Genomic DNA, 13,363 nt, shown 5'->3' with positions numbered 1-13,363 from the left:
TTTATTAGTAAATTATTTATTTACAGAACAATATATTATATATAAATAAAATAAGGGTAACTTTATTAATTTGGTTTAATAATATATACAGTGGTATCACACGAATTCGTACGAAAGCACGCTAATATTACTTAAATAACTTAATATAAATACTACTTAACAAATTATTAATATGAATGCATATCACTGGATGTAGCAAATTATAATACAGGAAAATTAACTTTAAAAAGTACAACAACATAAGCATGTGGAAATCCCTCCTCCCCTCTCCCATATTAGAAAAAAAATTAAATATATTTCAATATATATTAAAAAAATAAATATGTGCAGATTGTTATTGCGCATATGAATTCTTTCGCGATTTATTGCGCAGAAATCTAGTTTGAGTTAATAGTCATTGTACATATTTAACGGTTATTTTACAACTGAATACTTTAATACAAATAAATAAAAGTTGCCTCTTAAAAAGAATCGAACCATCCAAAAACGATATTTATTATTTTTGATAAAAATTCGAAAATTTCAAGTAAATAGGGAAAGAGAAGATTTCTACATGTTTACTGTATACTAGATGCCGTAATCCTATTTCTATCTTTCCCAGACAAATTTCCCTGAATTTAATGATACATATTCACGTTCGGGTGTTTTCTGCGATCCAGTCTAAATATTCTGTAACCCTAGTATATACCCCAGGGTATCCCGGTTCACCGCATTTGTTCCCAAAGGAAACTACCCCGATCTGAATCCATCGCGCGTCCCAGTTTAGCATCAGAGGTCCTCCAGAATCGCCCTAAAAAATTATTAACTTACTATCCGATTAATATTAATTAATACATGTTTTTTTGTTTTATAAAGTTCGAATGTGTTTTATTACAACTTTTTAAAATTGTAACAATCAGGTAATTAAATTTTTTTATTTGTCTTTGAACCTACGTTCGTTTTTGTGTATAAATGGTTAATTACCCTTATTAAGACGAAAATGTTAACACATGCTACACATGTGGAAAGTCCGATTAATTATGCGCAAATTGCCCAATTTCATAACATTTACTACTACTAAAACTGAATTTACGTCAATTCTAGAGGATGAATGAATACTTATCAACATCAAACAAATAGTAATTATAGTGTAATAATACGTAGCTTTTCACACATATTACCTGACAAGCGTCGATACCTCCTTCCGAATATCCAGCACAAATAAAATTACTTGTGATTGGTTGAAAATACGCTTGATTACAATCCTCATTTCTCCAAACTGGTAATATAGCTTGGCGTTGTACAGTACTCTCTTTACCTCCATAAAAAGTGGTTCCCCACCCTACTACAGTACTTCTTTTACCGGAAAACTGCTCTTGCCGAGCTTCTCGAGGTGGTAAACATAGAGGAATCACGTATTTCGACTTCCTGGCTGGTCTATCCAGTTTAAGAATAGCTATATCATTATAGAAACCTACTCTACTAAACTGCTTATGAGCTCTGATTTCTGTCACTTTAAATGTTACCGGTGCGGATGGTTCATCATCTCTTTTAAGGTCAACATCTCCTAAACGCACAGTGAATTGTCTAGCTGAAAATCTATAAAGTAATTTAGTTAAATTGAATCCTTAGGAATTATTAATTACATACGGTCTTTGACGTGAGTCTCGCGTGCAATGAGCAGCAGTGAGCACATGAGTGGATGTTATGAGGGAACCACCGCACCAAAACTCAGTTCTTCGAGATCCGTGAAGAAAAATGGCTGCCATCCATGGCCAACGTCCTGGAAGAGCTTCTTCTCCACCTACCACTCGAAATTTGGCATTCTCTGGTTGTCCACACTCTGAAATAACAACAATATACCTTTGTTCGCAAGAATTCACAAATAATTACCTTCTGGATCAACGAAATTATTAACAACAGGTGCTAAACTTGGCACATTACTAACAGGTAATAGTGCTCCAGGTTTACTCAATATAGTAGAAGCTGCTGAGCTAACTACTGGTGCTGCTGTTGTAGGTTTTTCAGTATTATAGTAAATTGAGGCAAACGTTACTGGGGTACTGGGTGTAGATGTGGAAGTTGTTGTGGCAAAAGTTGGTCTTACTGAGTTTGATTGTATCGAGTTATCTACAGAGTCTACAGCTGTTTTAGGGCAGCAAACTCCTGGCACAAAGAGGCTCTTAAAGCATAATGATTGACGAAGGTTTCCGAGGTTAAGTAGAAGCTGAGGACACTCACTTAAATCAGTACAGTATCTAAAAAGCAAAACATACAAAACTTATTTCAATAGCCTTCGTGACTATATTTTTAGTTATAATATAAATAAATGTTTTTATTTTTTGCATAAATTCCAAGCTATAACTTGCCAAAGCAAAATGGTTCTGTCTGCGTCCTTGAGTCATTCAATCATTATCAAACAATAAAAAACTGATGTTACAATAGCCCCGAAGCTTGAAGTAGTATGGTAGCATAAAATTAATAACTTTCTCTCGGTTATTCAGAATGTATTACGTAAAGCAAGGTCGTACGTCTCACGGGGAATACTTACTAAACAATATACCTTGCTAGGTCAGGTTTCTTTAATATCCGGAATTACACGTTTGTAGATCGACTTACCCGGTTACTCCTTCTGGTGTGGTACATCCTTTATCATCTTCATCATCATCTTCTTCCTCACTAACATCAACTTTTTTAATAGCTTTGTGAGGCGTTTCATTCTTCTCTGGAATAGGCAAAGCTTCTCTAACCAAAGGGGCTATAGTATCAGTGACGTTCCTTCCCAAAACGTTCTTGCTAATAGTGTACAACGCATGTGGCACATCCTCGGATACTTTACTTCCCTCTCCAGTTCTTGTCATATTCACCAAATACCTGCCAACAGTGTTTAAAGCTCCAAGGGTCTCAGTTATTTTAAAAATGGTTTCTGGCTTAAAATGGCGTCCACTTTCAGGGTCTTCGTTTGAGTATTGAGCAGATCTGCGAAATATTTGGTATCCTTGTGGTCTCTGATATTCCTGTCTTACCCATTGGAGATTTGGATGTGTTTGTTCGGGATGCCATGGTTGAGGTTGGTATTGTCGGTAGGGATAATACTGGTGGTTGGGGCTGTACTGGTTAAACGACAAGTGGAAGAAGGATGAGAGAATTAGGAGCCTGCCTGAAAAAAGTGTTTATTTAGGAGATGTAGTCGTTATTGTTTATTCGAGACATGGTTCTTGCATTTAACGGCAAAATGAAAATGGATGTCAAGGATGTATCTTTGAAGTGCGTGTCGTGAAGAATAATACAATAGGCATGGTTGCCTAATGGTACAATTTAGATTGTTTTATAGTTAGTATTGCTGTTTTTTTTCTTAAGGTAAATTATATTCGAGCCATATGCAGTCAGTATTAAAGCATTAAAAAACTACATTTATAGACGTGGTATTTATTACGGGCTTTCATAGATAAACTGAGCGGAAAAATTATATCTTGCGATGATTTCTGTAAACAGCAAAAAATTAAATGCGGCAGAAGCTCTTTAAAATTACAAAATATTTTGCCATTTAATAAATCTCGGATTCAATGGTTTAAAAAATTATTACTATTGGCTATGGAAAAGTTTATGGAAAAAATTACGAATAAAATTAAAAATAATGTAGTGAATATAATTTACATATAAAATCAGCGTTCGTTCTTAGATGATTCATACCATGGTTAAGAAATGACATATGGTAGAAACCCAAAAAATTGCAAAATGTCCAAATTTCCAGTAATCACGCAAGTTACGTACTACTAATATGTCTATTCAGCTACCTAAAAACTTGATTACTAAGCATACAGGAATAGTATAAATATATGTATTGCAATTCCATTTTTTTCATATTATCTACCATTAAGTTTCTGTTAAATTTAAGTTAATTTTATTACAACTTAACCTTCACTCTTAAAATAAATAAATTAAGAAAATTATTTTCGCGTTGTCTATATTTAACTGGCGCAGTCGGTAGGATCCTATGTAAGGAACTTGTATATTAGAATCTCAACCCAATTGTACCATCCAAGTAGAAGACCACTTTAGGAACTACCACCTGCGAGAAAAAGCTAAATCCTAATTACATAATATCTTTCGCCCTTTAAAGTGGATAAGCTAAATTTCGAGTAATTAGGAACATATCCAGTATATTTCCCAAGAGAAACAAAAACTGAACAAATCCCCACTCCTGGAAGTACTTCTTCATATCCAGTCCATCAGCATTTGGACCCAATTATTATATATTATTATCCTTAGTCTACGTAAAATACTTTAATATACCGCCCAGACTTCCAGAAGATACCAACCACTCTGTTTTAGTATAAATATATGTATTGCAATTCCATTTTTGTTCATATTATCTATTTTTAAGTTAATGTTAAAGTTCGCTCTTAAAATATATAAATAAAAAACAAATAATTTTCGTGTTTTCTACATTTAACTCGTAGTAAACTAGCAATTAATATAATTCCACAATAAAAACTGTGTTTTAGAATGATTCATACCATGATTGAGCATTGAAGTATGGGTGAAACACAATTTTGATATCTGCCATTAATTAAAATTATATTCATTAACTATAGAGACTATAATTTCACAAGAAAAATAGTGTTTTGAGATGGCATGCCATAATTGAGACATAAGAAACAGTTTTTAGGCATGAATTTCGATCTCAAATAATAATATAAAAATTTAATAATCAAGGAGTGTCACTATATAATGATAATCATTTGCTGTAGTGACCATAATTTCATAATGAAATAGCGTCTTGAGATCGCATTTCATAAATAGGAAATAAAAAGTCTAGGCATGATTATAAATCTGAAATAATCGAAAAGTATCAAATAATCATGGGATGTCATGATAAAATGGTAATTATTATCAATTTTAGACCAAGTATTCATGTAGTAAGATCACATTAAACTTACTGGTTGTAGTGAATAAAAATCCATAATAGAGACTACGTTTTAAAATGATTCATAGTATAATTCAGCAATGAAGTGGAGGAGAAACCCAATAAATTTGAGAATCTTTATATCTGCTATTAAATAAAATTAAAGCCTCTGGCTAAAGAGAATATATTTTTACAAGAAAAATAGTGTTTTAGAATAGCATGTCATAATTGAGAAATAAAAAACAATAGAAACTATTTTTAGACACTATCAATTTTATCATGTAGTGTCACAATAAAATGATAATGATTGGCTGTAGTGAACCTAATTTCAAAAGCAAAATAGTGACTCAAGATGACTTGGCATGATTCACAAATCAAATGCGCAGTAAACCCCATTTTTAGAACATGTTTATTTATTTTAGATTTTTTTCAATGCCAAATAAATGTATAGAATATTCAATAGTGAGAGTTACAATAAAATAATAATCACTGAAAAACGTTGTTTGAAAAAGTAGTATCTCAGAATAATTCATAAAATGAAATGTGTTAGAAATGTCAATATTTTGCCATTATTATACATTATTATTAATCTTAAACCAAGAAATCAGGTAGTAACATCGCAATAAAATTATATACTATAATATATTCACTGGCTGTAGTTAATATAAATTCATAAGAAAAATAGGGTTTCGGACTGCTATAATAGAAAATTAAATATGTATAGAAGGAATTTTTAGGGCATGATAATTAATCTGAAATAACATTATAGGTTTGGTATAATCAAGGAGTGTCAAAATAAAATGATAATTATTGGCTGTAGTGAATATAATTTAATAAGAAAAACAGTGTAAGTACCTTTAAATGGAGTTATTATTGTCAATATAGTGAGTAATGAAATGTAAGAGAGACTAAAGAGATTTCAAAACCTTTATTATTTAGAAACTTAATAGAAACAGTTTTTAAGCATGATTATCAATCAAATAATTGTATTTATATGTACGTAAGTACATATAATATGTACGCAATAAAACGATCATGACTGGCTCTAGTGAGGAAAATTTCGTAAAAAAAAAGTATTCCAGGATAATTGAAGAGTAGAAACATGTAAATTTAATAATAGTGAGAAAATATAATTCGTGAGTATAATTGGGTAAAAAAAAACAGTGTTTTAATATGCTTCAAAATATATTATTGTACGATAGTACGATTGCAATAAAATTATACTCACTTGATATAGTGAATATCATTTCAAAAGAAAAACTGTGTTTTAAGATGATTCATACCATGAATCATGTGCGGAAGGGACCCAAAATTTCTAAATGTCGATATTTTATCAATAAATAAAATGGAAATCATTGGCTGTAAAGAATATAATTTTACGAGAAAAATTATTTTTTTAGATGGCATTCCATAATTAAGAAATAAAAAACGATAGAAACCATTTTTAGGCATGAATATCGATCTTAAATAATCGTATAAGTAATCAATAATCAAGGAGTGTCACAATAAAATGACAATTATTGGCTGTAGTGAATATAATTTGATAAGAAAAACAGTGTTTTTGGATGACTTTAAAATGGAATGTGGTAGAAGTACCTAAGTATTGGTAAATAAAATTGAATTCAATGGCTGTAGAGAATATAAGTTCATAACAAAAATATCGTTTTCAGATGGAATGCTATAATTGAGAAATAAAAAATACAATAAAAATAGTTTTTAGGCATGATTATCAACCTCAAATAAATGTATAAGTATTAAATAAGCATGGGATGTCATAATAAAATGATAATTATGGCTGTCGTGATAATAATTTCATAAGAAAAACAGTGTTTTAGGATGATCCATGAAATGAAATTATCAAATCACGCTATAACATTGCAATAAATTTATACTCACTGGCTGTAGTGAATATAATTCCATAATCAAAACTGTCTTCCAAGATGATTCATACCATGGTTAAACAATGAAGTGTGAAAGAAACCCAAAAACATCTTGGTATTTGCTGATAAATGAAATTCAATTCAAATATAATATAAATATAAAATATAAAGAGAAATATTGGCTCGAGATGACTTTCCATGATTAAATGCAGTAGATTTCATTCTTAGACCTGATTATTAATTTTAGACTCAATTATAGTGGCATCTATCGTCTATAGTGTGTACACTAATTTAAATAATATTTTACTATAGTAGGGATTAAAATGCGAAAAGCGGTAGAAAACCAAAAAAATTTAAAGTATACATATTTAATCTACCAGTCCAAAATAATCAAAGAGGGCCGCACTAAAATTATACTTATTGGCTGTAGCTACCATAATTTTTGGAGAATTTTAGAGACCCAAGGATACCATCATCATCCATTAACCGAGGTGAAATCCAAAATATGCAAATTATAACGTTTTTAGATAAGCGATCTAAAAAAAGCGTACGAAAGCAAATTGTGCATTAAAGCAACCGACTCATTTCGGATTGTAATTGTTAAAAATGAACAAAACATTAACGAATTACCTTAATAAAATAAATAAACTTTTTCAAGATACGGCACTTTCTCCGCGGTGCTTCATCAAGGTACGTTTATATCCGTTTCATGACTTCGAAATATGTATTACAACGAAAAGGTGTTGCATAACGAACAAGGGGAACTCCGAAATTACACAACGGAGCCGTAACTCGTAATTGATCAATAATTATTCAATAAAAACAAAATTCATAATATTTCGAAGAATTTTTTATTAAGAAAGAGGGTCACGTTAAGGATGTAACCCATGATTGTCAACATTATTTTGCCCTATTTAGCTATATGGTTTAGCTATTAGCGTAATTAATAGCATAAAATTTATAGATTTATGGCACCAAACGAAAATTAATTTAATCGCTTTCTAATCACACAACCGACTTTTTTTAATGACTTATTTTCCTTATTTAGATCGATTTGTTTTAAAATAATTTTCTTAGTGGGCGTAGTGGATGAAGAAATCCTCGATCTTCAGCTTGTTAATTTTGCAAATCTACCTGAGACGTGAGTCATAACCCATTTTTTTAAAATAATTTATCTTCTGTTGTTTAACATGTGACTGTTAAAAATGTTATTGGAGAAAAGAGATTGTTTAAGGAACCATCAAGATTTTAAACATTAGTAACGAAGAAAGTCTAATGTAATAAGAAAAAATGTGGCGGAGATTGTTTTTACAGCATATTTTCATCAAAATCATAGAAAAGTCATAAGGAGATTATAAAATGCGAGAAACGTACTTGGGGTTAACAAACAAAACTAGCAGCTATGAACATACTAGTTGACAACTTGCCTTAATATGTCTTATAGTGGTACTATAAAATACTATGTTACTATAAAGTGCAATAGGACAAAAATAATTAACCAAAGGAATCCAAGACTTATGAAGCAAAATATACACCAAATAGAACAATCTCTTCTCAAAATTGCCGTTAGTGGAGTAATACTAGTGCAAATTTTAACATTAAAACTCGCGACCAGTAAAAAATTAAAATAAATGTGTGATATAAAATAATTGTACCTTTTTTTAATAAATCTTTGAATGCGAACCGTTATTTACTTTTTTAGAGAACGAATTCGCCACCTTGCTCTCCAGATTTAACACCACTTGATTTTTACTTTTAGGGTTATTTAAAGCGTAAGGTTTATCTTCAAAGGCCATTTACAGATGTTGCTCATAGGGAAAGTATTGAAAAAGAGGGAAAGAAAGAGGATAAATTAAGGCATTAGCGAATTGAGGCAGGTAATAATGTTCGTTAAAATTATTACAATCATCGATTATTATGTTTTCATTCATTTAAATGCATCTTTAAAGTATTATAAGACAGACACTAAATAATTGAAAGGGTATATTGTAAAAAATATATTCTAAGTATCAGGGTGTAATTGCATATTTGAACATCATTTTTAGTATTAACCAACTTCACTTTATGCCAATTTTCGGCATTGTCCAAAATAAAGTATTACTTTACTTTTGAGCAAATTCACATTTTATTGCATTTTTTTTTCATAAAATTAATAATAATAAAGATTCCCATATGTTGCCAACTTAAGTAGACATACTGTATAATATATGTATGAGTTATTTTTAAAAAATGTACTGTAATATTGTCATCGGCGGTCCTAAAAATGTTCTTTAATAATGGTATTATTTTAATGATTCAATTTTCAGTCACAGGAGCCAATATTAGAGTTAACATTTTTAGATACATTTTAACTTAAGAAATAATAATTAAAATTAATACATCCCTTTTAACTTTTTTTTTGTCCTGATTTAAAATAGATGGATTATTTCCCTATATACTCTCTCACAATAGTTTTACGCGCGAATTTTAAATGAGAAATTTTGGGAAGGTATTCGTAAGAATGTATTTACCTAAATATTTTTCATTGATGTCTTTAATTTGGTAAACAGTTAGTGAATTCTACGTCTTTATTTCATTTTATTTGAATTTTATAATTAAATACTACACTAAAAAATGGTTTTGTAAATATGCTGAATATTTAAGTAAAAAATATTTAACGCTATAGCTGAAACATGTACGGTACAACCCAAAAATTGTAGGTAGAAAATAGATAAAATCGATTTTTTAATTATATAATTCAGACCAAGGAGTCATAAAAGATCGTAATGAAATATGCACAATTCTCCAATGTTTTTGAATAATAAAAAAAATATTCTTTTTTTTATTTATTTATTCTTATTTTAATTCTAAGTTTATTAAACTAAAATAATAGTCGTTCGCCCTAGTAATCATCACCGCGTAAAAAAAATTATCAAAAAATAAATTAGTTTTCGTCTAAATATCATGATTTCTTACTTAAAATATTTTATCAATTTCTTGAAAAAAAAAACTGATTTATTTTACTAATTTTCTGGTGAAGGTTACTTGTATAAAAAAGTAGATATTTAACATATATTAATTCTGTCAAAAATTTGTAACTTAACGTAAAAAATGGTTTTGTGATTATTCCATTTTTTTTACACTAGGACAAAAAAACGAAATGCGGTACAAGCTAAAAAATTGCACATAAAAAATAGATTAATTTAACTTCATTTTTTAAGGTAATTATTTAAATTAGACCAAGGAATCATAAAAGATGTAATAAAATATGTACAATTCCCCAATTCCCCTTATCAAAATCGGAATATTCTAATTACTATTATCTTTGTTTTCTTAATGTTGATCTTCTATAATAATCTGAAAACCACCGTGTGTGTCGGCCATTAGTACCGTATCATCAGCATATCTTAAAAGAAGGATCTTTAGGGCGTTACTCATTACACTAATCAACCTAAAGGCTAAATATGAATTAATGAAGACTTTTAATGCTGGTTGGAATTTTATCAGAGTTATATATTTGGTTCAGTATATCAACTAACTTAATAACTTTTGAATGAATAGTGTTTCGTCCTGGGCTCTTATTGTTCTTCAGTTGGTTAATAACACGTCCAAGTTCACATTGAGTTATGGTAGGACCTTCGGTATTATTGCTAGTAGATGGCAAATAAATCTTGGATGCAATTTTTACATAAATGATTATTTCCTTGGAGATGTCTTTTGCTTGAAACAGTCTATATAGTGCTTGTTACTTATTTGCTTCAGATATTTCATTTATTTCTTTATGCAGACTGAGGCAATCATCTTCTGTAAGTCTTCCAGTTCCTCACGCTTTTCCCTCATTCAGTCCTCTTTTGCTTCTCTGATTTTTCTGCTGGAAACTTTTATGGATGCGTTTATATTCCTTTGGGTTTCTATTTTTGCATTCCCAGCATTTATTCACTAGAATTTCTCTGGTCATACATTGTTACTTTTTCTGAATCTCTGATTTAAGGTGTTTAATTGTGACCTCCTTTAATATATTAGATATTTCAGTCGTTAAGCTAAATCTTCAGGGAGTTTTTCCTTTCCTCGTGTTTTAATTACTGCACATCAATGTGTGCTGTTGGATTTGTTTTTTTTTGTAAGCTTCACTGTCATAGAGAAATCTTTTGCATTTTTTACCATGATATAATCAATTTGGTTTCGCTCTAGTGATCATAAACACAAAAAGAAAAACTTTTTCAACTTGACACTTGATGAATGCAATAAGTTTTTAATAAAAAAAAACTTGCTTTAGGTCTTCCTAATCATTAAAAAAAAACTACAAAAAATATCAATTATTAAAATTAAATTTTCACTTTTGTTAAAATGTAACAAAAAAGAAACTGGTTTTCCCCTAAATTGCCTGCAATGTAAATTTTATGACTTTAACTGGAAACATTTTATCAATTTATAGTTAAGGTTACTTACATAAAAAGCTTAATGTTTGATGTATATTAATTTAATGACTATTATGAAATTATCTATTTAACTTATTAATTTTATGACATTTTTATACGACCTAATAATAGGGTATATATTAGACAAAAAGCAGCGAAAATAATATTTTTTTTAGCAAAAGACCCAACTCTCAATAGCGTACGTATCTGGAATTAGGTTTCTAAACGATTAACATTAAATAATCTTCCATTAACCTCTTTTAAAACTAGTTATTAATTTAAATGACCATTTTGACGAGATTGGAAATCTACCACCATTATAACAAATAAATTTATTAAATTTAAAATTGTATAATGCTGATAGCCAAAAATCACGTTTCTGACCTTGCAATAATTTCTTCTAAAACGTGAATGATCAAAAAAAAAACACAAACCGCAATTTTCTAACATTTATATAACTCGATTATAAAACCTAATGATAAATATTAATATCGAAGATGGTCAAACTGAAAAAGAAAGAGAAAGTGTTAAATTAAGAACGTACCGGTAAGAGTAATCCATGATTGCATCGCAAAACGCATAACACTTAAGAACCTTAAATTAGCACCACATCGACGGACCGCGAGGAATCACGAAAAACTAAAACTTGTTAACGTTTGACCCAAATTTTCGTTTGTGAAGACAAGACAGCTCAAAGAAAGTGATCTTGCTTTGGCTAACTCCCTTCTTTCTTTCTTCTGGTGTCTCCCACTCGTACACGATGGTTTTTACTTTCGTTACAAGACAAATTTCACTTATAACGCATATATAATTCTGTTTTGTTTGTTTATTAGTGCAACCGCAAGCGGTATTGCCTTGATTCGCATCCCATCATCAAACTTTATTTTTTAATAAATCCTTAAGGAACTTCATAGTATAGTAATAGCACAATCAAGTATTTGCATATTCAGATATCGATACAGATCATCAAACGGTGAGAGAATCAGATGTCAATTGAAAAATTCTTTTCTCATAATTAGCAAGAAGTTTTGGTTTGTCTGATTCAGACCAGTCACAGATCATTATGCTATGTCATTTTTTTATTAAACTTTGACAGACCTTGGAAACATGAAAATACTGTAGCTGCATATTGTAGCTGTATCAAATGAGTTATTTTAATAATATTAAAATTAAAGGAGTCATGGAATTAATTTTTGGATAAAGCAAGCTTTCATTAAATTCTTTTAGCTGATACATCCTGAAAATTCATTTAATGAATAAAGAGGATTTAACTCCTTTTAAGATGCGACGTCTCGATGTTGTAATTTTAGAATATTTTGATAAAATTGAAGATAAACTTGGACACAGCTGGTCTAAAAGATATCCACGTACGTAAAATAGAAATTATCAAATATAAATTTAATTCAATTAAAGGTATCTTGAAAGGCTTCGGGTGATGCAAGGCATCTGACCACGTATAAGAGATTTTCAGTACAATTGTAAAAAAAATCACTAAATGGTGCCAGAGGCAACTGTAAATCACTGTACAATTTTTCTATAATAGTACATATAATTAAAGGGATCTTAAAAGACTTCTTATAAATGCGAGATTTTTTGTACATTTGATCATACGGGTTTTAGTACAAATTATAAAAACATTTACTGAAGATAATCTGTCGGTGGCTAGAGGCAACGCACAACAGTATTTGTATATTTTTTTTAAATAGTCGTACATTTATTTAACAATTAATTTTTTGTACATTTAATCATATGGATTTTCAGGTTACAATTAGGAATATTAAGTGAATCCCTGCGTGGTAAGAGGTTACGCACCACTGTACAATTTTCCTTCGCATAAAAGTTTTTTGTATCTTTACTTATATGGACTTTTAGTACAAATTATATAAACATTTACTGAAGTCAGAAAAATTTTTTCACAATAATTGTGCATTTAATTAAAGGGATCTTAAAAGACAGATTTTATGTACATTTGATCAAATGGATTCTCAGTACAATTGTATGAAACTTTCTGAATCTGTGCGTGGCTAGATGCTACACACCATTGTACAATTTTTCTTTTAAAATTCCATACAAATTAAGATATTTTTTGTACATTTGATCATATGATTTGATTTTTCAATACAATTGTAAAAATATTTACTGAATCTGTGTGTGCCCAGAGGTTACGCACCACTGTACATTTTTTTAAAATAAAATTT

At 29.8% G+C, this 13,363-nt stretch overlaps 1 protein-coding gene across 2 annotated transcripts; it reads right to left on the bottom strand.

Annotated features, from left to right (window-relative positions):
• Window position 1: 1 nt before the first annotated feature.
• Window positions 2–11,871, bottom strand: LOC126749198 (proclotting enzyme). 2 transcript variants are annotated; one of them, XM_050458884.1, is made up of 6 exons: window positions 11,710–11,871; window positions 2,599–3,139; window positions 1,873–2,237; window positions 1,630–1,822; window positions 1,161–1,578; window positions 2–790 (listed from the first exon to the last, which is right to left on the bottom strand). In XM_050458884.1, the coding sequence occupies exons 1-6, from the start codon at window positions 11,744–11,746 to the stop codon at window positions 632–634; spliced, it is 1,713 nt and encodes a 570-aa protein (XP_050314841.1). In that variant the 5' UTR covers window positions 11,747–11,871; the 3' UTR covers window positions 2–631. The 2 variants fall into 2 exon arrangements, with proteins under 2 accessions (XP_050314841.1, XP_050314842.1); XM_050458885.1 differs by having other exon boundaries at window positions 2,599–3,135.
• Window positions 11,872–13,363: the final 1,492 nt, after the last annotated feature.

This window comes from Anthonomus grandis, chromosome 22 (assembly GCF_022605725.1).
Source record: "Anthonomus grandis grandis chromosome 22, icAntGran1.3, whole genome shotgun sequence".
Lineage (NCBI taxonomy): Eukaryota > Metazoa > Arthropoda > Insecta > Coleoptera > Curculionidae > Anthonomus > Anthonomus grandis.
Note: the sequence above shows the minus strand (reverse complement) of the source record. Positions and strands in the feature narration are given on the sequence as shown.

What these genes read in the sequence shown, in the direction of transcription:
- LOC126749198 (XM_050458884.1), bottom strand. Translation starts at nt 11,746, where the DNA reads ATGCGTTTTGCGATGCAATCATGGATTACTCTTACCG. An exon ending in CGAGACTCACGTCAAAGACC is followed by an intron (nt 1,579 to 1,629) that starts GTATGTAATTAA and finishes ATTACTTTATAG; the next exon opens with ATTTTCAGCTAGACAATTCA. An exon ending in GAGGTATCGACGCTTGTCAG is followed by an intron (nt 791 to 1,160) that starts GTAATATGTGTG and finishes ATAATTTTTTAG; the next exon opens with GGCGATTCTGGAGGACCTCT.